The following is a 25,168-nucleotide window of genomic DNA, read 5'->3' as shown; positions in this document are numbered from 1 at the left end:
AATGCTGCACTGTCGGAGCACATATTTTATTCTGCAGCAAAGCTGTCTCCAGATGTTTTCTGTCACTTGGAGGCTGCCCTTTTTTTTTTTTTTTTTTTTTTCCCCGGTTTCTACTTGCCAGGGCCACTGCTAGCCAGTAAAGTTTTGCAGATTCTCTCCTCTTGAGGTAAATTAAATTGGTGCAAAATCAAACTGGGAAGCTAGCTTTGTCTGCATTGCTGCATGAGTTGTAAGACAAACCCTTGCGTACGTGCTTTCTCCTCTGCACTTACACTGCGGTTGCACGCTACAGACCGCTAGCACAAACAGAAACAGCTGTGCAGCTCAAATGCCGAAAATAACGACCGTTGCCCTTGTCTCGTCAAATGGTTGTTGCCCCTGTTTAGAGCATGCTGTATCTTCCGGCTAGCGACAAACTACTTCTTGCAACGAGGAAACGGAATACACGGCTGTAAATGATGCACAACGAACCCGTCATGAAGCGGGAGAAAACCGAGAGATAGTCTGTAATGACGTCAACTTGTCAAGTGCCCCCTGAGGGCCCGAGGAAACGCCGAGTGTAGTTTGTGAAACTCTCGGGCCAAACTGGAGCAATGTTTCAGTCGTTGTGACCCCGTCTGGCACTTTGCCAAGCGGTCTCTGGGAGTGCGGGGGTGCCTTTTGTGCTTACGTGCTTGCCACTGCTACTTTTTATTCCTACTGTGGTTTTGGCACGAACTGTGACGACGGCTGTCATCGCCTGCGTTGCAGCAGTGTCCATAGAGGAAGGGGGGAACTGTTCAAAGAGGAGGGCAGTCTTTGAATTGAATTACGCTTGCTCGAGCTCGAGCTAGCCGTTTCGAAGTGCCCCTCTTGGCTCGGGTGTACACCGTGTAGTAGTTTCCATTGCACCGTTTGTAATTTTCACTGCTTTTGATTCAAGAGAAAATCGATTCGGAGGCTCGTTCTATGTCGAAAGAACCCATTGCTTCTTTTTCATCCAGCCTACAGTGGTACAGTTATCGTCCAGCTGGCCTGGCTCTTTTTGTTTTTATTTGAACAACGCCATTCAGACAGCTTCTTTTGAAACAAGAGGCTTTGAAAAAAACGCCTCATTGCGTATTTTGTGGTTTCTAATGTGCTTGTTTCATCCAGCGAAGGCATTTTTTTACATTGCTCCAATTCGGTAGAGCTCAAATTCGAGAGAAGAGGTTTCCTTTTCTTTATTTTTTTTTTTGCAATGTACTCTTGTTCTGAGCTGTGCACAGCGGATTGCTGAGATGAAGTGGGAACCTTTTTTGCTGGCATGTGGATATCATTTGCAAAATGGGCTGGCTGCCAGGAATGCCTTAGAAAATGTAATTAATTCAAGGGCTGTTGTTGCAGTGGTAAAACAATTACCATGCCAACGTTCGAGAACAAAAGTCAGTGCAAACCTGCTGTTTCTTACTGTATGGCGTTACTTAGCGTGTAAGTAGCGCAGTGAAGCTTTCCAAGGGCTAATTATGTGGTCTAGAAAGAATGTGGCAAACATGGCGGTGCACATTAAAATTTTTTTTTTTTTTTTTTTTTTTTAACATTGCAAACATTGATTTGAACACAGGGAGCTTAGTTTGAGCTGTTTAGGAAATGTCCTCTAAATCAGCCAGCTTACTGCCTGAAATTTCACTCTTGGGAATTGACATTCTGATTATAATAAATTTATAATAAATCAAATGACATTATATATATATAATAAATCAAATGACATTTGATTATAATAAATTCCCAGTCTGGAAGACAAAAAGCATATTCATTGAGGAGTAAGTTTTTTTTTGTATTGTCAGAAAGGGCAGTAGGCACTGCAAACTACGGAATTCTAAGAATGCCATAAATTGCCTGAAATACTGAGTTGAGCTTTATTTTTTTTTTTTCAAGTTATCTAGGTTCTACCTTGGTGCTTCTTGTTGACATTTATTATGCTATTTCAGAACCGTCAATTGCAGGATGTAGTATTTCAGTCACTAATCTAGGCTCTAGAAGCTGAAGTAACTATACATTGCTTCTCTGTCTGAGATTGTATCTAGTGTGTAAAAGAAGGGAGATAGGGAGACCTTGTATTTTCTGATGTACATTCCTAGTGAAAATTCCCTCAAAGAAGCTTAAAGGAACCATGCAGACAAAATACAGGTTTGTTTTATTCGTAAAATTTCGTGTTGTGTGGTTGCCCCAGCACTTGTCCGGAAGCAAACGATGCTTTATTCACTGAAAAATTAATCAATTTAAAGGAGTACTCACACGAAAATTTCATGTTCTACTTTTATTGCTTTTATCAATGCTTAATGGTCTGGCGAACACAAAACAGCACTTTAAATACTTCAGCGCGCGATAATTAATTACATTGAACGGCCTGAAAATCGTTTGTTTCAAATTCCCGCGCTTTCATCCCGAAAGGCGCATATGACAGAATCTCGGCATGACCTCACCGCTTTGTGCGGGCATCAAAACACTTGGAAGGCCGGTGGGGGCGTTGTTTCGACTGCGCTGCCGCCGGAGCTGAACGGCTGAGCTGCCTGAAGGTGCTAGGCCTACCATTGCGGCGGAAATTCGATAACCGCTTTCAATAAAAGTCCTGATGGTGACTTCTATTGTGATTCCGGGCTATATTAACACTTCCTTTCCCGTGTGTGGAACTTTATTTTTGCCAACAGGGCCTTTCTGGGCAGCGGTTATGCCTCTAGCTCTGACTACGTGCACCCGTTTGTGAATGCGCCGGCACCCGCTCGCGGGGCCGCGCGCGTGAAGTGACGTCACGAGTTTTTGACGAGCGCTGTCGCGTCACTTCTTTTGGCTTTCACAGGATGATGTCACGCTGATGTCCATTTGCTGAGCGCCGCTCCGCGCGCTGCTCCGTCGGTGGGATAAATGAGATCCAATTGAAGCATGTTCTTCGCATCGCAGGCCGCTCGTATTTCAGCCAGGGTATTCTGTTGTGGGATATGAGGGGGGTACCTCAGGGGCCTTGCCAGCACTCTGGGGTAGGCCCCCACGCTAGCTCCCAGCGTGTCAACCACGCGGACTCCCATGCCTACGGCAGCCCATCGAGGTTCGCCGATACGAGAACACAGTAGACAGTAGTGCCAAAGCACAGCCGTTTATTTGGGGAATCCCAAAGCATGCGAGCACAAGGCTCGACGGTGTTCACGAATCACGCTGTCCGGATCGTGATCGCGAACGGGAGGCAGGCACTCACGGTGCGCGACAAAGTTTCCACCTGAGATACATGTATCCGCCGACATCGCCGCGCTGTTCCGCCGAACCAGCCCCGACCGGGTCTCGGCCGAGACTCTCCTCGTCTCCCGCGCGCACATGCTCGCGCCGCCTGCGTGCCTATGCCTATGCCCGCAAAGACCGATGGTGCCATCTCTCGGGGGACGCCGAAGAACCAGCGGAGCGCCGGACCGGTTTCAGCGCACAAGTCTCTCCTGAAGCACGTGCCGGCTTGGGATCGCGGGTCGTGGTTCTCCACGATTCCCGCACCGTTGAGTAAAGGAAGCGAACTGTGCAATAATATTAACGCCGAAAATTGGTGTCAGTACTCCTTTAAGTTAAAATTTTGATTCTCCCACCAAATCGTGCGTTTTCGTGACGTCTGCAATGATGTCATATGTGGTGGGGAGCCTTGTTTACTGTTAGGCAACCTAGATGGCACCACCATACCGTGGCTGGCTGATTTCTGAATTTATTTTTGACCATATTAGTACCTGGCTTGTTTTTGTTACAGTAGAAAACGATCGTATTGTGAATCGTGGGGTTCGCTTGGCAGATATGGTCACGTAAGACACTGTCACTTACGCCAATCGGCCAGTGTCGTCTTAGTCAACTCCTCAGCACCGCAGGGCTGTGCAACTAAAACAAGCATAGTGTACGCAGTACCAACAGCAGTACGCATTGGTACTTCTACTGCTTACCCCACCATTCTTACTGCTAAAAAGACTGGGCCCTAAATGAAAGCGCAAACAGTTTGTTCGGGAAAGTGTAGTCGGTATAGTTTTAACCGGGCAATCTTTTGAACGAACCAAAATTGTGTTTTGTCTTCATGGCCGCTTTAATTAAGGTGGCAGGCCACACAAAAAATTTTTTTCCTTCACTGGCCTGGATTGTAATTCTTTTTTTGCTGATTAAGTGTTTTTTTTTTAACTTTATCAACTCCTAAACGTACAGAAAGGAGTTGTTAATTTTTAAAAGTTAATTTTTTGTGGAAAAATGCCTCGCTAGTCATGCCAGCATTGATAACTAAGGAAATGCTCAATAGAAGAAAGCTTTGCCTCTTATCTAGCTAAGGGTCTGACCTGTGCAGTGAACTAGGATACATGTAAGGCAATGAATTGTAAGGAATTAATGGTCGAAAAACTGCATAAACTGAAAAAAAAATTGCTTTTTTTTATAGTTTTTTTTGCAAAAAAAATGATTTTTTTAATAGTTTTTTTTTTGCAAAATGAGCCTCAAAATACAAAATATCGCAGAGATTTTTTTTATCATATTTTATTGCACATATTGGTATGCGTAAACGAGTACACAAAGTCTGATTTCAAATTACATGTTCGAGAAAAAGTTATTGTTTGCATGACGCAAGTTGTTGCAAAATCTTGTTTTGAGAAAAATGTAAATAAAGGTTTGAAACCGCATGAAGGATAGGAAAAACAACACGTAAAGGCCTAAAATTCACCAAAAGTATATCTTGGGCTTCAATGGGATTAAAAAGTGTAGAAAAATTTGTTTATATACAAATGTTAGTGATCTCTAATACTGATGAGGTGTTGCTTCAGATTGGCACTATGAGGTCAAGAAAACCATCTGGAACTACCAAGATAATCGCAGTATAATCATAATTTTTATTGCAACTTATTTCTGAACGTTCAACGATACATAAATAGTACATAACAAAATAAATGTTGCAGTCGCAGGTTGTATGGAACAATACATGTGCAGACAAGAACAAGAATACAAGATAATAACATTCCTGACAGAATACAATAATAAAAACTTGGAAATAGGGAACATGTTATGGCAATAAGATGAAATTCGGGAGTGAATTTATTTTTGATTTTGTGAAATGAAGGCAAAGGTTAGAAAATTCGCTGTAGCTCCCAAACTAATCATAATAGGAATGTAAAGTTTGTTTTAACTTGTTTCTGGGTGCTTAGAGGTTTTCAAAACGAACAAAATAAAATAAGGGCTGACTTGAGCCCCTGCCAAAGTTGCAAAGCAATGCCCAACCAATGTAAAGAACATTTATTGAGCTAGTGGCCGATTTAGATTTTACAAGAATAATGATTGTGCAGAGGAGAATAGTAATACCTGCTAATAACTACAGATTAAAGAAAATCAGGAATATTCAAAATTGTAATTATCAACCAAAAATCACCGACTTCTAGAACCAGTGCAGTTAAGTTTTGGTTTCTGAATACCAGGGTTAAGGCTAGAAAACTCGCTGCAACTCTGTAAATAATTATGATAGAAACGCGGTTTTTTTTGTAGAGGGCTCATGAGTTTTTTAAGGATGCTCAAAATATAAAAACAAATAATTTGGATTTGTTTTAAAAAAAGTGACTTTTGAGAGTGGCCTGTCACATTAAATGGCATAGGGCACCAAGAAGGTGTCTTATTTCTGTCCTTAGGCCCATTGTTTCCAAGCTATGTAGGCCAAGAGGCCCGCTGTCTAGTCTGATGTCGCCACAATAGATCAACAATAGGCAGAGGGATTGAACGTCGGTAATCAAACCTTGAGTCGTTGCCAAATGCTGGGCACAATTTAATACCAGAGAAGACGTCACATCACAACACTGTGAGAGACCCCGCGGTCTTTGATGTAGCCCTTGCATCACAAAACACACATATACGTACATACGGACATGCAGTTTTTTTATGCTTTTGGTTAGACCATTACTGTTCCTTCGGGGAGCCCCTTAGTCCCAATAACTATTAGCTAGGCGTTTGAAATTCCCTTCACTAAATTATAACTATCTCATTTGCATGTGCGAAATAAGTGGTAAAGGTGACCAGCAACAGCCAGTAGGATGGCCACTGCTGTAATGACGTAAGCGCAATGGTGCATAATTCGGGAAACTGAAGAGAGCGTGGTTGGTTTTTCTGCGTCTTTCACAGTGATTTTTGAGCTTACTGCTTCACGTGCACGTGTAATATTAGGCTCAGGTATTCCTGGCAGTGTAATCTAAATGTCGTGCAGGTTTACTTGCACTGCTCCAAGTGTGTGGTGAATTAAGTGGTCAATTAAGTGGTGAACAAAACTGGCCAAAAGACACTCTATTTAACCTCACTGCTGTGGCTCGCTGGCTAGATCGTTATGTTATGCTGCAGAGCCTATGGACACGAGCTCAATCCAAGCCTTAGAATCAATTTTTATACAAAACACTTGAGTGTCGAGATTTCAGTGCACATTAAAGGGGCACTGAAATGAGTTGTAAACGTCTAATTACCTTGCCAGAATGAAGTCTAGAGTGCATAAGCCATGGTTTAAGTTGTTTTAGTCTCAGTTTATCCACATTAACTAGAAAAATGTTTTTGAAATTCTCGATTTTCTCGGATTGCCCTCCCCAGCTGTTTGCTGATTTCGGGTGTGACATGATAGCAAGCCTGCAGGATGAAATTTAGTGGATCCCTGGCATGTTTAAGGGGGCTCACCTGCTAAAGTTCCGATGGGACTTATTTATTTATTTATTTATTTATTTATAACATACTGCGGACACTAGGTCCAAGCAGGGTGGGTGATACAAGTGAACACAGTTCAACAGCAATACACCACTTTATGACAGCACATTTGTGGTGGCTAGGTCATTCCACTCACTGATAGTGCGTGGAAAAAAAAAAAACTTGAAAAGGTTAGTTCGTGCAAAGTAAGGAGTAAGCGCGTGGGGTTGGCGGTGCCGGGCAACTCTTGTTGTTAAGGGCAATACAAATAGTGCAGGGTCGAGTGCTAATTTGTTACCTACGAGTAGGGAAAGAAAGTCGAGTCTGAATTGCTGTCTTCAAATTTTGAGTAAAGGTAGGTCGTTAATTTTCATTAGTTCGTAGGGTGAATCAGTTTGGGAAAATTTGTTATGTATAAACCGCACAGCTTTTCTTTGAATTCGTTCAAGTTTATCAATGTTAACTTCTGTATACGGATCCCAAATGGTGCATGCGTATTCGAGCTTGGGTCTTATTAATGCTACGTAAGCTAAAAGTTGAACGCTAGGCGGGGCACTTTTAAGTTTGTGTTTTAGATAACAAAGCTTTCGGAAGGCAGAAGAGCAAACGTTGTTGATGTGAAGGTTCCAGGACAAGCTATATACTCCATGACTAGCGGGTTTAAGAACCATCGTGCACCAATACGAAAAGTTTTGTGAATCTGTGAAAATTCTCCAAACAGCCTGGTGTGATTATTTTGGAAATATTTCACTTTGGTGGAACAAAGATATGAAACTCTCATTGCTAAACAGCTAGTGCCATCTTGTGAAAACTAGATAAACCAAAATGCATTTCTTGTTTACTTTTTATTTCAGTAAAGAAATGATATAGTATTTCTAAAAGAAGCAAACTAAGCTGTTAGGAACATTTTTATGCATCTGAAACTTTCTGTATCTGTACAGGATGCTTTTTAAAAGCTGGGTTATGAATAGAGGGCAGATTTTTTTGGCATTAAAAATCCGGCCTCTCATCAGCACTTTCAGCAGAGGTTGGACGCACTTTTAGCTTTTGCGCTTCTCTCAACTTTTCAGTTGGCGGGAAGCGCAAACTGACACAGGCGCAGGAGGAGAAAACAAAAACATCGACAAGATGAAGTGCTTGCAAACCTTTGATTTAGGGAAGAGCTATCTGCTATTATTAGGCTGTGGGCTCTGCCACAATTCTGAGGTGGCCTTTAAGTGAATGCCACAGTCTTGAACACTGCTGTTCATGTTCAAAGCACATTTTTTTATACATTTGTGGTGGCTAAGCGCAGAAAGCCATGTTTTTGTACCTACTCTAATCCCTGCTGCCTTTAGTGAAAGGGTTCCTCAGTTGTTTTACTATTAATATAACATAGGGTTCCGAAAAATGCATTGACTGCTTTTGCGCGTGTAAATTTGGACGCGTGCTCATAATTCAAGCTAGACGCACTTGTTTTAAGCAGAATCATAATATTTAATGTCATGCATGCAATTAGCTGCTTCTATATGCAGCTGTAAAAAGACCACTCGCCAATATCAACTTTTTTATATGTATTTCAATTTTCAGAATTTTTTTTATATCTCATAGTACAACCAGCTTGTTATTCTGTCACCATTTTATGATTGAGGGGGGGAGGTATCTTGAGCAATGAAGATTTATTCTTATGTCTAAGCATTGCAAAACTTGCTAAATAGAGGGATTTGTATGGTGCCTCGTCATCTGTACACCAGAATACTTTAAAATTAAAAAAAAAAATCTGTCACAGGCTAATATGGTCATCACTGACATAACTTATGCTGCCGCTCACAAAATATCACCAGATTTTTGTAAAAATAAGGGCAGACATCTTTACATTATTTGTTGGTATTCATTCACAGTAGTTGTAAAGATGTTTTTTTTGCTTTAGTTAATTGGATAATAATTGCTGAAATAAATTACACCAGAAATTAAATAATTAGTAATGTGGATTTAAGATCATTTGATTTGAATTCATATCGTGCTGTGCTGCTCTTTAAAGCCATTTAGGTAAACAGGCATTTTAAATTGAGCTTTTTATATATTATTATGCCATGTGTGAGGGGAGTCATCTAGTCTTATAGGGAGGTCCTGTTTGTTGTCTACGTATTTTATATTTAAAGCATGGTTCTATCCTTGATTTCCTGTTTTGTTTTGTTTCTTCCTTTTTCCCCGGCATAGAAGAGAAATGCACTCGTCAGCCGTCATACGCTGTGAAAGTGATCGAGGATATTGCTCGTGAATGTGGGTCTCTCTCTTCACTTCCGATGTGCTTAGTAATTCGTGTCCCGTCTCCTCGTTTGTCCCTCGTTGGTCATTACGTCCGCTCGTTATTGCCGTCAACTGCTCTTGCAAATGTCAGGACCTTGTGCGATCACCTGAGGTGTGGCGCTTGTTTTTCGTGAGCCTGAAGGTCTGGTTAAACAACTTTTTACTGCGGGCATCGTACGTTCGGTGGCGTTGAAAACTGACGTGTACATTGCAAATAGGGAGGCTCAACACGAGCGCTGTCCCCATAGCCATGAGCCAACTATCCCAAACCCGTACTGTGCCGCAACTTGTACAAGGGCGGCTCTGCAGTTTGAGAGCTCCAGCAAGTATACTTTTAGTCACACAAAAGTGAACTGTGCTGTGTTGTTGTACTTGTTCGCACCTCTTCTTGGGATACAACAGGCAACAGTGTTGAAAGCAGCAAGCTCTTCAGCTCACTTGCTAATGGAAGCATACAAAGCTTGTGGATATTCAAAGCTACGTCAAGGAATTGAGTGTTCAGATCCACAGGTGTACAATATCTTATTCTGTGAAGAACAGCTCAACATTGTGAATATTTGTTTTTTGTAGCTACAGCAGGCTTATGTTTATCGGGTGATAACTGCAAGAATGCTGCCACAGTGCTGTCGCTGTTTACAAACCTAACTTTGAATACTGAATGGGATTTCAAGGCCGCGTTATTTTGGCTTGTGCGTTTCCCGTTGTGTTGCTGTCTGTTGTGTTTTTGTGGGGAGCCAAGGGCATTTGTCATTTTTTTTGTCTGTCTGGTTTTTAGGCTAGCCTGTGCTACAGTGTGGTAACCGTACTGTAACGTCGCTGTGTTGATTTCTGTTGCCAATTTTTGGACAGGGGGAACCGCAGAAAAACAAACAAGAAATGGCTCAGCTGTACTCCCTAGGAGAGCTGCACTGCTCTCTCTGATTGAAGGCAACAACGCTATGCAGGCTGAAATTTGTTCACTGTGTAACTGAGGCAGGAAGGGGAAAACGGCATGAAGCATACGAGACAAGTATAAAAGGGGGATAATCAGGGCACGACAGGACAATAGAGTGGGTTTTTGTTGGAAGGTTTGGGGATGTTTTTGCCCGCTGTGGTGCTGCCAAGCCCTGAGGTGTGGGTTCAATTCCCAGCCGTGGTGCCTGCTTTTCAGATGGAGGCAAAAAGTGAAAACGCCCGTGAGTGGAGCTCTCGGTGCATGTTGAAGATCCCCAGGTGTTCGAAATTAATCTGGAGCCCTCCACTATGGCATGCCGTTAAGCCCCAAAATCTTGAATTTTGGAGGGGATGTTTTGAGCGTGGCAGGGTGAAAAGGTCGACGATGCCTGTTCTTTTTCCCTCCCCTCCCATCCCTTCCTTTTTTTTCCAGACAAGCCGCACCAGGAGAAGGAGGACGACTTCCGGTTCCCCCTGTACAAGAACGTGGAGATCAACGGCATCACGGTGCGCATGAAGTGGTGCACCACCTGCCAGTTTTACCGTCCCCCGCGCTGCTCGCACTGCAGCGTCTGCAACAGTTGCATTGAGGTCAGTCCGTCTGCGCGCTGCCTTAAAAGGGGGATGTGCGCGCGGTCTCCCTGCGATCTCTCGTCATAGCTGCTTTACTTTGGGCCACTGCACCGTGTCTGGGGAGGCTGTGACATTTGTAACCGCGATGGGACTATTGAACAGTTTCTGAAATCAACAGTTTTTGGAAGGAGACAGGCACCATTTCTTTCGTCTGTTGCCTGTTGTAGTCTCTCTCTCTCTCTCACAACTGCAAGAAGCTATTTAGGGACGCTCTGACAAAGAAAAACAAGGACGTCGACCACAGGTTAGCTGAGTTGAGTTCAAAAGGAAATTAACGTCTTGGCTCCCACACGAAAGCCTTGGTCGCAACAAAAGCGTGAGCAGGAATGTTTGCCTTATGTACGTTTCACAACACTGTGCAGGCTTCTTGCGTAGACTGGTGGAAGGTTTCTGGCGTTCCGACTAAGCATGTGCTCTATTGTTTGTATGTGAACTGATTCTAGATACAGCTGTGAGGCAGCAATCATTTCTTTTGCGAGGACGGGTGCAGCAGACCAGTTGATTGTGTGTGATGTGGTTATCGCAGTGCTCGGCAAGGGTGCTTGCCGACACGTGGTTCTTATTTACATCGTTTTGATGTTGTTGCAGGCATTTCGTAAAGTTTTCTGGCTCTCCAATGTACATGTACTGGCAATCTGTTCAAGGAATGACGTAGATAACTCCTGTGTACCTCTCTTTTTGCAGTTTGTCCTTCATGTTTGCAAGTTCATGCTTTTGTTTGCGAGACGGCAGATGCGCAATTCACACGTTGTACAAGTGAAGTATGCGTGACAGAGTCTCGCTAATGCGCCCTTGACGTCCGATGCCGACAGCATGTGCAGGTCGAGTGCTCTGCCGCTGAACAGAGTCAATGAAGGCCTCAGGGTAACTGCGCGATGAAATTTAGAGTGTGTACATGAATGAATGGGAAGGGTGTGTTTCGAAAGAGGTCTCAGAGCCCTCGCAGTTGTGACTCCGAACAAAGTGGGAGATTGCCCTCTTTCTGACCTCGCTAGAGCACCCTCTCCTCCTAAAGGGCTGTGTGCTGTCATGGCAGAGGTAGGTGCGCTCACTGTACTGGTGTCAGGTGTTTGCACACAACATTACTGTTCAATTAAATTGCACAGCCTGTTTGTTCTTGTCCGAACCAAATGGGGCAACCAAAGTAATGCCCAAGCATGAGGAGCTGAGGTGTGTCCATGGCTGGGAGAAACGTTGATGGATCTACAAGGTACAGAGTAGCGGTGTGCGCTGTAGAAAAACACTTACTGTAAGGACTCGGCCTTGTTTGCTGGTGAAATTGGTCCAGGTGAAGAATGCAGCTGCGCATGTGTGCAAACGAACAAAGCTACAGAGGCATTTGCACATCTTGTTCAAGAACGTGCTCAATTCAGCTTAGGGTCATTTGTAATTTCAAGTTCACACCACCTTAACCACGGCTGTGCTGTCGCTTCTTATGAAGTCGCAATTTAATTGCCTCAGTTCTTTTTTTTTTTTTTTCGTCTGTGCTTGCCATCTGCGCATTCTGCTTCCCCAACCTCAGTGTTGGGTACTGCGTGCATAGAGATTAATGGTCACCATTTCTTTATAGGTTCACACTGGTTATGTCACATCTGTATGCTTTTACTACTTCCACTTTTCAGAAATGTGCTACTAACAGAAGCCAGTCAATTCGGATACAGTGAGCATCACTGTAGATGTTAAATTTACCACTTTTTTGTTGTTGCGTGCCCTTATTGCCTAGGACGACCTAGCCTCTATCAGACAAAAACAGAGTCAAGACCACAGCAAGAGCAGCTGTTCATGGTGACCAGATCAACTGGCCAGAGTGCTATACTCGGGAACAAGTTAAGAACGGCAATAGCTCATGTACGGTATCACTCCGCCTAAGTGACGGACCCAGATGTCAACAGGCCCACGCGTTTTGAAAGGGCATTGCTATGAATGCGTAATATCGTCTGCCTTTTCTCACGTAGTTTGTTTGTCGTCGCTGCAGTAATTTATAAGCATATTAAGTCCAAAAAATCACGGAAACAGCTTGCGCCATGTTCACAATACTCCCAGTAACGCACTACTTATGCCGCGCGGAGTAACATCCGGCTGCGGTGATGAGGCACAGCAGCAACTTCCGTTGCCGTTCTTAACTTGTAACCGAGTAAGTTAGCTAGTGAAATTGGAGCCGGAGCATTTGTGGCCAGGCGCCATTCCTTCATCTTCTTTTTTCTTCTTCAACCTCGTTGCAGACGTTTGACCACCACTGCCCGTGGGTGAACAACTGCATCGGGCGGCGCAACTACCGCTACTTCTTCCTCTTCCTGATCTTTCTGAGCACGCACATGATCTCCATCTTTGCCCTGTGCCTGGTCTACATCCTGGACAACAAGCACCGCCTCAACTCGCACCACAGCATCATCACGTATCCTCCGCCTGCGATTGGGGACATCATTGGTGCGGAAAGGAAATACATGAGTGTAACTGCAGGCTGTGATTTGGGTACATGATGCAGGAATTCAATCCGCCAGACCGAACCTATCCAATCACTGCCAATGGACTTTGAAGACAAAATAGGAGGCTGTGTAAATATGAAAGACATGCTCATTTGGTAGCTTCCAAACTATAAAACGACGTCGGCAAAATCACTATCTGCTGGGCACCTAGACAACCATTTTGATGGAGCGAGTTGTACTTCAGGTACTGTACATGAGCAAACACTGGTTAATTGGTACTGCAAAGAACCAAAGCGGGCACAATCAGTCTAGAGTTTATTGTAATGCAGGCCACAGGTTAGTTCTTGTGCTAGCTTGTAAAACCCGCAATGTAAGCTGTTTGTTTTTTAACACGAAAGTGTTTTGTTCCTGGATACACCAAGATTTCACTGACGTCATATCCGTCGTGGAAATGACGCCAAACAACGGAGCAAGCGGCCTGTAAAGGGTGCACCCCTGCACACAGGGTCTTCTTGCGGGGAAGCAACCCTTAGTACTAAGGAGTATGTTATACTTAGGGTTGTTCGTTTTTGGGTTTTATATTTGAACACGAAAGTATTTTATGCCGTGATACCCCAAGATTTCACTGACGTCATATCAGTCACGGAAATGACGTTGGTACACCTTTGCTGAAGCGACCCGTCAGTGGGACGTCGCTCGCCAAGCACACCCACAAGACAGCTGCTGACCCGCAAATCATGTTCAGCTGCATATTTCGCTGCACATTTTACTTTCGTGTTTTACCGATTCCAATTACAGAGGAATCAACCACAGTGTTTAGCAGCTTCAGGTGCTTACAAAACGGAAAAATTCATGTAGATATAAACAATAACTTCTTTTATTCTTTCTAGGGCTGACTTACTAGTGCCGATTGTCTTTTGTATCTGTTATCTCACTGTGTTGAGGGGAGGGGAGGGATGGATACTGACTCTGTGGAGCGACCTTTGGCCTTGACCCGAGCCCCCCTTGCTACCAGCATGGCCATCATAGTGATCTGCACCATACTCTTCATCCCCATCTTGGGCCTTACGGGCTTTCACATAGTTCTAGTCTCCCGAGGACGAACCACAAACGAGCAGGTGAGTTCCTGCAGTGCTCCCATGCTTCCGGTAAGGGGCAGGCAGAAAGAGAGAGAGCGCTGCACCTAAAGGCAAGTGAGTCCTTACTGGGAAGCCTAATTTCTCTGCAATCTCAATATATAATGGTGCTATTAGTGATGTTGGGGATACATTGTAAAGAACAGCTCCTTGGTAATGTGAAAGTCGTAACTTGCATGTCACTGGCATATTGCGAAACAAGATAGTACCAGCAGCGAGGAGCAAAAAAGAAACCTTGAAAAAAAGTGACAAATCTAGTACACTGGTGTTGTAAAAGTGATGTTTTGCATTGCTGTGGTTGCAGGCTAAAAGTGCGGAGCTGGGCCTTCAAATTTTCTTGACTCGCCTTTGTATGAGAAGCATTTTCTGTCTTTTTTTACCCTTTCCTTTCCTTTTCCTTTTTTTTTCCCCCTAACCCAGGTCACTGGCAAGTTTCGGGGTGGTTACAACCCATTCTCGAGAGGTTGCTGGAACAACATTTGCTACACAATATGTGGGCCCCAGTATCCAAGGTGAGCCACAAGAACGCCGGATGCACTATAGCTGCGCTAGAACTCGTTATTGATTCTTCTTTTTAACCTCTGGATTCGTCGTAGACTTAGCACTCTCGATATAAGCAATTGTTTAAAGTTGTTTACGGAGGCTAACAGTTTTAAAATATGGAATTGGGGGTATGTTTTCGGACAGTCCCACTTGTGGCATCACAAATGAGGAAGGGAAGAAGCACTGAATATCAGCGAGACAAGCAACTTGAAATGCGGCATAAACATTTGTAGACACTACAAAACCGATTGCTCTCTTAACACCACAGGCATGCGTTTAGGTTTCCACGGTGTGTTTTCCTGTGGTGACCCAGTGTGGTTGCTTAGTGGCTGAGGTGATATTCTGCTGATTATGGGTCAGTTTGAAAATGTAGCAGCCGGTTTTCCCGTTAGAGGTGAAAACGAAAATCCTTGGTTGTATGAGATTTCTGCGCTCATTCATTAATGAAAGCTAGGCTATTTGTCACTTTATGGTCACCCCCAAGAAATTACATGAATTTTTTTCTTGAAATAGATTCATCTGAAGAATTTAAGTCAGCAATAAAATAAATCGACCCTGGGGGTGTTGCACTTGGCAAGAAAATTTGACCCTCAAAGGGTTAAAGGGCATTTCAGGCCATATCATTTCCATGGACAACCATAGAAATACACACACTTGCACACATAAATGTACAGGTGTTTAACCAAAGTCCTTAAAGGACGGCTGTTGCTTCTGAAATGGTAGTGCACCTCTAAAGTAAACATTGACCAGGGTTTGAACTGCGGACAACAGAATCCTGGGCTGAGTTATCGAAATAAGCAAAACAATGCAGATGCTGTGGTATCAGAAAACATGTCCCTAAACACCAAGAAGCATGTTTAACCAATTTATTTCGACATTACCTGGAATTAACACCAGTAGCTTGTGTGGTTTGATACTCGGTCAGATAATGTTGATACACTCACTACAAACTGTTTGATGCAAACTCAGCAAAAGAACAAATTCTGGTTATTTGTTTCAAATATGCAGCAGCTACTCCACATAGTTGTAGCGCAAGTAATTACAGTAGCCAACCATTTATTCAGACTCCAAAAATTTGGACTTGCTGGATATTCCGGACTTTTCAGTAGAACTGCCAGTTGTCCCATAGGAGTAATGTATATGAACAATCGATATTTCGGGCAAAATAAAGCCGAAAGTTCGATTTTCCGGACTAAATCTTCCGCGACAGAGCGACAGTGTGACTCTAGGATGGCGCCTTTTTGAATCCTAAGCCACATGGCTAGCTCCAGATTGGATGAGGATTGGCAGTGGCATGAACTTTCCCACTCCCAAGCAACCGCGCTGCCGCAAAGTGACTCTGATTCCGATGAAGGCACTCCCACCTGCCCGAAACTGTCAACGCAGACGTAGCCAATGGTTTGGCATTGTTCAATGTTTGCGAAGAAAATGTGACGCTTCCAGCGATGCAAGCAGACCTTCTCACATGAAGGAGGAATTGAAGGCAAGGAACTATTAGATAGGACTTCTGCAGTCCTATTTAAATGAAATAAAGTTCGTTTTTGCTACTCGCGGATTTTTGGGACTGCTGCTTTATTGAGACTATTTATTTGGAGCGACTGCTGTTTTATTCAGACAAGGTCCGAAAAATTGGTCGGCTACTGTAATTTTTTATTGCAGCCTGTGAGAATGGATGAACACTGCCTGTGCTACCAAGGCACTGAGGTAGTAGAAAAAGGCACTTGAATGCCATAAAAACTGACGCTGCAGGGAAGGCTGCAGGGAAGTTTCGATTGCTGCTCACGGCCGGCTGCTACTTACCACTTGTACTGTGGTTGGCTTGCTGTTTTGTTCTTTTGGGGCTCCTTTTGACACTGAGCAGCACCACTTGTGACCACCTTTCTGTCAAAGGCCCTTTGGCGGAATGGAGCCACCTGCTCTTTCCACGGCCTTAGAAGTGAGAGGACCTCTGTCTACCTCGAAGAGCTCGCTGGCTACCGTATGTCGCGACTAAATTATTTCAAGGGCTCACGTTTTCTTCCGGCATACACCCATAAGGGTTTTGTGTCTGGATATTTTGACAAATTCTTTTGTTTTCAGCGTCTTTTGTAAAAGCAGGTGAAGACCTGGAAGGGTTAGAGCTCTCGTTGGGTGTACGGTGTGCTTGGCTGTTGATGCTCAGTGGGTGCGTTGCGCTTGCAGCTATGCCAGCCACCGGAAGAGGGCCAAGAAGTCCGTCGCCACCCCTCCCTGCTCCAACCTCCTCAAGAAGAACGACAACCAGGTGAAGATCTACACTGACAGCAATGCTACCAACATGCGCAGCCCTATGGGCAATGCCTACAATAAGGTCAGTCGGTGGGCCACCCCTCAATTCGACTGCCGCCCTGTGTGGCTTGCACATGTGGCTTTGCCGAGTCTTGGCACCGCACTGGCTTTCGGGGTGTAATGAGGCACTTTCGTCACATGGCAAGGAATAATTGGTCACGTTTGCTGGAGGAGCACAGCCCTTGGGTTAGCCACCTAAAAAAAAAGTGCCGCAAAAATACATTTCCAGCAGGGAAAGCTCATTTAAAGGAGATTGGGCACTGCAATATTTTCACGAACACTTTATCTTTTCTCTGTTCCATTACGTAACTTCCAGTGTACTTTTCCCAACGCCACCAAATTTCATAATATCTGTGAATACGAACCTTGTTTGACGAGCCTGTCTTTTCTCGATATCGTTGGGGAGATTGTGAATGACGAGTTGCACAACGCTCCTTTATACGCAAGAAGCTTGCGCTCGTTTGCAGAAATTTTTCGGGAAAAAAAAGCATACAAATAAATTTTTGGTGTAGTGATAAACCAGCGGCGGACTTCATTTACAAAGCAAAAGAAGTTGCAGGCCCTAGCGTCGCGTAAACTGTCCCCAGAAGTTGCAGGCCCTAGCGTCGCGTAAACTGTCCCCACCGTAAGATGCAACTCAATGCACACCTAGGTGGCTGTCAATGCAAGCTATGTAAAATTCAAAAAAAAAAAAAAAAAAAACACTTCCACACTCGTCAAATACAGCTCGCAGACTTCATCTGCATGTTTAACCTTGTGTCAAGGAAAAGGGCTACACATGCGTATGGTATGAAAGACGGTGCGCGGAAACTGACTAATGAATAACGCAGCTTCTTTTGCTCTTGCTTTTCAGTGTGACTGTGACGTAAGCAAAAGCACGAATTTCAGCCCAGCTGTGGCCAGCTAGGTGCTGCAAACCTTGCACAAGCACTTCCAAATTTTTCGCATGTTACTAAAGGAAAGATACAAATTGCGTTTCCGTGTTTGTCTCTTGCTCATTGCATTTGTTCAGTATTGTATGCAGCTGCTTCTTAAAAAAAAGTGTTGCCGTTTCAGATATACATATATTACTGTGGTTTGTGTGGACTGTGTATTGGGGAAGAAGGTTGATAAATATATACCGCACATTACCTTTACGTATGATTCGCAGTACCAGTTTTTTAATCCTGCGTGTTGGAAGAAAGGTTTTGTTCCTGCATAATTACCAGCCCAGGGCAAGTGCAAACTGCTTCCAAGAGAAGCTCGTGTTCATATCTGACAACAAATGCTGACTTTGTAGCCTAAGGGTTCGAGAGATTGCTGTGCTCGCCATGTTCGTTCGCTCACCACGTTCAGTTTTATGGGCAACCCCTTGTCTCGTCGTGTGTACTGCAAACTTGGCCCCTCTTATCCAGATGACTGCAAGTTCTTGCGATTTAAAGATGCTGGCCGGGCATCGTGTGCTGTAACTAGAGGATGAGGGTATAACGAGAGAAATAAAATGCCAGTTTGAGCAAGATTAGAGGTTGCGGAGACTGTTGCCTCAGTGTCAACGCAGGGAAGCCACGCTGTGTATACAACACACATCGCATTGCCTGAGCTTCCTCGCAAACATTTTGAGGAAGAAGTCAAGCTCAGGTGAAAGCAAATTTTGTGCAAAAAGTCCAGTTTTTCGTGCATGTCGGGTTTCCTTCATACTCTGTGCTTGAGCCCTTCAACTGTGAAAAGTCTTCACATATAAGCTACCTCTGCCAGCTGAAACGTAGTGTGCATCGTAAAAAAAAAAAAAAACTGAGGTACATTCTTTGCTGTCAGAAAGATGGGCCTGTTAACAACAGTTCGATTTTTACAATTTCTACTTTCTTTAGGTGTGTAGCACGTGTCCCTTACCTGCAAGCTTGGATTTCGTTAAATTTGATGAGCTGTTTCTTTGTTTTCGTGGCACTGCTATGTGGGGAGTGGGGACTGCTCATAAGCCAGAATGGGAGTGTTGCAGTGTTGCCAGGTGCCCCCTCTTTCCTTTCCTTTAATTCTCAGCGAGAGCAGGTTCAGTTTTGCTGACATCTTTTTCTTTTATTTTCTTCCCGTCCTCCTCTTTCTCTCTCTCTCTCTCTGCCCCTTTTATTCCTTCCTTCTCTCTTCTAAGATATATAATGTCACGCCTGTCTGATTGGAACACTGTTTCTCAGGTCAGCACCTACCATAGATGGCATTGCTCTCATCTTTCTACATGTCGCTGACTGCCTTTCTTTTTTCTCTTTTTTTTTGCATTGTAGTGCTTTGTTTTCAGCCATTTTATTTGCTTGCTTGGCAATTGACAGATGCATAAGCTTCCTTCTTAATTTAGCCTTTTAGGATACTAGGCCATGCATGGCTTGCTTGGCTTGCTGTTGCTACGGTGCTCGTACCGCTAACTTTTACTTTCTATTTTCTACAGAGCTTGTTGCGCTAGTGACACAACGCTGGTCTCTGTCCAGCTCCAGTGATACCCATTGGGGCACGGCTGCTGATCTTGCAGTTTGGGGTCTAATATATTTCTAATCTTTTTTTTGATCGAGGCGCTCGCTACATTTACACTGCTCTTTTAGGGGGTACAGTTTAGGCAAGTATCATGACGAGTATAGTAAAGCACTTTTGAAGCTTACTCAGAAGAGACTTCACAGTGTGTAGTTCGTGTCTCAATTAGTGGCATTCTGCGGCAGTTAAAAAAAAATGAATAAGAGGGAGCTGAATCTCGTTTTTTTTTGCAAATGTTGGCATATTTGTATCGAACTTCCAAAGTTAATTGTGTTCCAGAGTTTCATCCGATGTAGCCATTTTTGCGTGTGCCTTGTGCATCTGCTCACTGCTGCAAAACAAGCCACTAACCGTTAATCTTCCAGAAATTAACCTTTCGTCTTGACGTCAGCTTTACAGAGCATCGCAGCCTCAAGTTGTGGCACTAACAACTTTGACTTGTATCGATCAGGCCCAAGGGACACACTATGTATTCACTGTTTTGTCCAGATTATGGGTTTGAATGCCAGCTGTATCTAAGGTGTCCGCGTCTTCCCGAAAAACTGGTGCCTCAAACATGCCACTGCTGTTCCATCAAACCAAGTAGTGGTGTGTGTGCTCTATGTCCAGAGGTAGTGTAACGATGTAGAGTCAGGCAGAGTTGCACGTGGCACTGATAATAAAGGTGACTGCGGTCGTCTCGGGTGCACTGCTGCAGCTGACAGGCCTAAGGTGCAGACCTCTCTGTTGCGGACACTGCTGCCTTGGCGTTGTTGTGACGCTTCATATTCTGGTGCGATCTTCATTTACGTGATCCTTGTCAGTGCAAGACGTAAGGGGTGATATTTCCGCGCCACAGCTAGCCATGTCATGCTTCTTAGAAATTGCAATGAGTCTACTGTCTCCGGAGTGCTTTGTTACATGCATGAGGGATAACTGCATGAAGGATGGTTGTGCTGTGCGCTTTGGCGTCCTGGCTGCCATATTTAGCAATAGCAGTGTTCGTGTTTCATGGTTCGATTTGCGGTTTTATAAAAGAAAGCTTCTTCCGCTTCACAGTCACGTACATAACGCAGTGTGGGCTTCCGTGATTTGCGAGTCCTGAATAGTCTGTGGTCATTCCGGAGCAAATTATCACGGAGGGCCCAGCAGCGTTGTGTTGCGAGATTACTCCTGAAGGAGTGAATTTGGTAGCAAAACCCGCCGCGGTGGCTCAGTGGCTAAGGCGTTGCGCAGCTGAGCACGAGGTCGCGGGTTCGATTCCCGGCCGCGGCGGCCGCTTTTCTGATGGAGGCGAAAAGCAAAAATGCCCGTGTGTACGAGTTTTCGGCGCACATTAAAGATCCCCAGGTGGTCAAAATTAATCCGGAGCCCTCCACTACGGCGCGCCTCATCGCCTGCGTTGCGTCGGCGCGTTAAACCCTACATTCAATCAATCGAATTTGGTAGCAAAGAGGGGCAAGTCAGACGTGCAAAACATGCTCTTGCTGGTGTAGAAACTCAATTTGGTGAACATATTGTGAGGAAGCTACTAGTAACGTTTACTGCTGTGTTTGGATTAATTGCAGTCCGAGTGCTCTGTAGCTCCCTTCGGCTGGCCAATGTGTGCTTGAACAGGAGTGGTATCTGGCTTTGTGAGACAGCCTTGCAATTATCGGTTTGGATGAGGAGAAATTGGCTGCTAAGTAAAGGGGGGGGGGGGGGGGGGGGGAATACGCTCGGCAAAGATTTGTTTCCTGAAAGGGTGCCCGGGCCTGCTACCCATGACCAGCCTTTATTATTTACGAGCTTGCTAGCAGTGCTACTGCTCACGTCACTGTTCCTAGATGGTCTCACCCTATGTAATGCCTCTGGGGGCGGAAAGTGTTTGCAGTACTGTCGGGAGCAAAAGTCGGGAGTCCCACCCAAGCATCTGCTGAAACGCATTGCAGCGCCACACCGCAAAAGTGTGCCTCCTGCTGCCAAGATGATGGCAGTGCGGCCTATTTTAACTCCGCGCTGTTTCATTTGCTCCTATGAGTTGCTACGCTGTTGGCAAGCAGAAAAACCGAACAAAATCGCTTCGGCTGCACATGCTATGCTTCTTTTCGAAGGTGGTCCCGGTGAGCGATCGAATTTGCAGTTGCGATCTGTGGAGGCATTGGCTGTCGGCTGTGTTTTTGCTCGTTTTGGCTACTCCTGGTTATCCTTGTCCTTCCAGGGAAACCGAGGGCTTAGCAACAAATACATGCTTGGGCGGCCTTGTTTGAGCGGAGCATGTCGCGTGTCTCAGGTAATGGTAAGGAGTAACAAAAAAGGCACACTCATTCAATGCATCTCTCTGCGCTAATTACACCGCTCAGCTTGGCTTGGACAGTTACAAAGGCGCGATACATGCACAGCTGAAGTGGCAGCATTCACTCCTTCTGTCTGCCAACAGTGTATCAACTTAAGTGAGCCAACAAAGATGCATGCAGTTAGAATAGGCTGCACAACCAGTGTCTCAAAAACAGATGCTCTTTCCCACGGTGGCGCTGCAATGCTTTTCGGCTGCTGCTCGCGTGGAATCCAGACTTTTGCCCCCAACAGTACATGTAACATGCACGTACCCGATTACATCCTGGGCGGTCTGCCAGGAGCCTTGAAGGGTGAAGTTGTGGAGAGGGTCATTACGAGACTCTCTCACTTTGGACTGCATAAGGGCTTGCTTCAGGCGAGGGTCGCACACGCGTCTTCTCTGCGCAGATGTCACAGGGCCTGGTTGAGCCGTCGGACATCGAGGCCTTCGAGGCGACGCAGTCGCGCGACTGCGAGCCATCGCCACCACAGCCGCAGCACCACCACGGCTCCAAGACCAACTTCTTCAGCCCGACGGGCAGTGGCTTCCTGCCAGGAGACTCAGTACTCCCGCACTCATCGGCACCGGCGGGTGTCCTCGGTGCCCCTTCCAACAGCATCCCGCTGCAGCCACTGCGCTGGCCGCAGAGCCCCTGCCGCACGCCTCCTCGCAGCCTGACCAGCCCCACGGTGGGCTCGCCGCTGCGCCGGCCACCGCTGCCATCCCCCGGCTCAGCACCGCGCCGCATGGTCGGCGGAGCGAGCCCGCCGGGTCGCCGGTTCGTCTCCGAGAGCGAGCTGGACCAGGCCAATGGCAACTACCCACCGTGCGTGACGCAGCCACCCGAGCTCGGTGGCACCAACCGGACTCTGCTCGGCTGGGAGACGAGGCAGCAGCACCACCCGCAGCAGCCCCCTCCGAGGCCCGGATCGCGCGGTGACGTCCGGGCCACGCCGACGCCAGCTAGCGGCGTGGCACGCAGACTCAGCGGCGGAGGCACCCCTCCCCACGGGGCTGGCGGCAACAAGGGCTCCGCTCTCGAGGGAGTGCACCCCGGCCGAGCGGTGGCCCCCCGCCGGCCAATGTCGTTCGTGAAGGCCCTGGAGATGACAGACTCTCTCGAGAAGGGCTCGGGCTCGCGGCCGCAGCGCAACAACGCGACTGGTGTCGCAGACGGTGCTGTGACTGCATCGGGGGAGAGGCGGTCGGTGTACGACATGAACTACGAGATTTCCGTCTAGCCGTCTGGCTCCCGGAGACTGCTGCTGGCGTGAATGGTGTGTTGAGGAGTGCGCGTTTGCGGGGGCTTCGCCGTCAGGGTATTTTGTAGATGCCGGGAAGGGGACACCTTTCATACTCGAGTGCTGCGTATCACCGTGCCGGGTGTGCGTTGGTTGCCTCTGCAGTTGGCCAGCTATGTGGCGCACTCGCAAAGCTCATTGCCACAAGCAAGAAGTGTTTGAAAGCTGCCACACACTCTGTGCTGCAGACACGCACGTGGATAGCATTTTGGGCGCAGAAGCCTGCGGTGTGAAGAGGCACCAAACGGGCCACCAAGGCTCAGAGTCACTAATGAGCCAAGCTTGTGTGGCGAACACTTGGCCTGCCCCTTTTGCCATATTGCCCAGTCACACCTTGCAGTGCACGGGGGGTGGGAACATGTGGGGCCGTTATGTACATTCATTGTGCGCCCCTGTTTTGTTCATTGGTGTTTTGTGTTCATGGCGGTCGCTGTGTTTCACGGAGCCACGTCCGTAGAGAGAGTCAGTGTTGGTGTGCCAGTTACCCTGCGTTTTCATTGTCACACTTTAGTCTTGCCCAGTCCTTGCTTAGCCTACGAAATTAGTTCTTGCTTTTTTGTTCCTCCCCGTGCCTCATTAACTCGTGAGTTATTTATTGACATTGAGTGGGGTTTTTTTTTTTTTCTTTTTTTTTTTTTTCCTTTCTTGTTTTGGCTCTCTAAGCTAAGCAACCTGCTTCTGCCCTTGGCAATGCGGCCACTGGCTCAAGTTGTACAGCCAAGATTTCGTCACGGGAACAACCAAGCTAACCTGTTGGACGAACTTTTTTTTTTTTTTTTTCCCTATGCTTGTGCAGGCAGTTCCGAAAGCCTGCTCCTCTACTACTGTATTTAAATCCTCGATGCTGTACATAACTGTGAATATGTCACGGGTCTTGTTGATCCTCTCAATGCACTGTCGCACGGGTAGCGTTATGTGCCGCAGCCCTGCCATTTTGGTTCGAGTCGCTGCCAGGTGACTTTGCCGGGGGAAGAAAAAAAAAAAAAAAACAGACCGGTTATTTGTTCGGGGCCTAGTATTACCATTTTTTTGTCCAAGTGCCAATTCGGAGAGCCATGGGAAATGTGTTGGTTGCACTCAAACCCGAATGTATTTGCGAGTTTTTGTTTTCTGCGGTTCTCAGTTCAAAGCAATGTCGGTTTTGTACGTCCCCATCTTCCTCCTCTTCTTGTATCCGTTATTGGCATTACTTTGGTAACTGTTTTGTTTTTGATTAGTGTGCTGTCGTCGTCTTATAATTCTTTGCCTGTGTTTAAAAATGTTCTCTTGCATTCGAAATGGATCAATTATATATGTATGAGCAAATATGAACTTCATCGTCACATGTTAGGTGCAATGAGTTTGGTCACGTTTGAACGCCCTGGTGGGATTGATTTCGATATACACATTCTGGCAGAGAGACCCTTGCTGGCAGGGCTCCCTTTTCTCTTCCTTTCGTTGTTGTTTTCCTTTTTTTTAATATAACTGTGTGTGTTTGTGTGTGTTGACTGGCTGCTGACATTTTAAAGGTTAACGCATCGTTTTAATCGGGGTTTGTTGAATAAATGGATTCGTTTGACTGATGTGAATCTGCGGGAGTGTTTTGCAGTGGTGAGAATCTTGTGGCTCAAGTGATTAGGGTTAGTCACGGACTGGAGAGCGGGGATTCAGTTTCGTCCACGGCCCATGTACATAGGCAGTTGCAAGCGGAGCATTTGTCAAAGATCACACTTTTGTTTGTTTTAACTCCGTGCACTTCGTAATAACATGTCTCCAGTCAGATGCACTCAAGGAAAAGGAGAAAAAAAAAAGTATAATTTACGAACTGGACTTGTGAATGATCAATTGCTGCAGTGCAATTAAAAAAAGCTTTGAAATAAAGCCTGCAAGAAAAGTTTTTTTTTTTTTTTGTCGTGTGTACGAATCATAACATTCTTGTGCTGGCTATTACCCTTTTGGCAGTGGAGATAAAAAAAGCCTCTGACCGAATGCAACCCAGAATTGTGGCAAATGGAACACAATCAAGCACACATATTAGGAGACCGAACCTTCATTCTAGAGATGCCAAGGGCTATAACAATGAAACTGGGGTACCACAAGGTTTCAGCCTGTCTCCAATGTTGTTTAACTTAGCGATGGCAGGACTAGCGCACAGCTTGG

At 45.6% G+C, this 25,168-nt stretch overlaps 1 protein-coding gene across 3 annotated transcripts in view; it reads left to right on the top strand.

Moving 5' to 3' along the window:
- LOC144145929 (palmitoyltransferase ZDHHC8-like) overlaps positions 1–24,906 on the top strand; it is a 29,059-nt gene extending 4,153 nt beyond the window's left edge. Inside the window, exons 3-9 of one of the 3 annotated variants that reach the window (XM_077677786.1) lie at positions 8,869–8,931; positions 10,325–10,482; positions 12,747–12,919; positions 13,966–14,068; positions 14,507–14,598; positions 16,811–16,892; positions 22,136–24,906. In XM_077677786.1, the coding sequence (XP_077533912.1) occupies positions 8,869–8,931; positions 10,325–10,482; positions 12,747–12,919; positions 13,966–14,068; positions 14,507–14,598; positions 16,811–16,892; positions 22,136–22,969 (1,505 nt within the window). In that variant the 3' untranslated portion in view covers positions 22,970–24,906. Of the gene's footprint in view, positions 1–8,868; positions 8,932–10,324; positions 10,483–12,746; positions 12,920–13,965; positions 14,069–14,506; positions 14,599–16,810; positions 16,959–22,135 lie in introns of all 3 variants that reach the window. The other 2 variants (XM_077677784.1, XM_077677785.1) reach the window with 2 other exon arrangements.
- Positions 24,907–25,168: the final 262 nt, after the last annotated feature.

This window comes from Haemaphysalis longicornis, unplaced genomic scaffold (genome assembly GCF_048455015.1).
Source record: "Haemaphysalis longicornis isolate Haplotype H1 unplaced genomic scaffold, Haemaphysalis longicornis Haplotype H1 scaffold_7, whole genome shotgun sequence".
Lineage (NCBI taxonomy): Eukaryota > Metazoa > Arthropoda > Arachnida > Ixodida > Ixodidae > Haemaphysalis > Haemaphysalis longicornis.
Note: the sequence above shows the minus strand (reverse complement) of the source record. Positions and strands in the feature narration are given on the sequence as shown.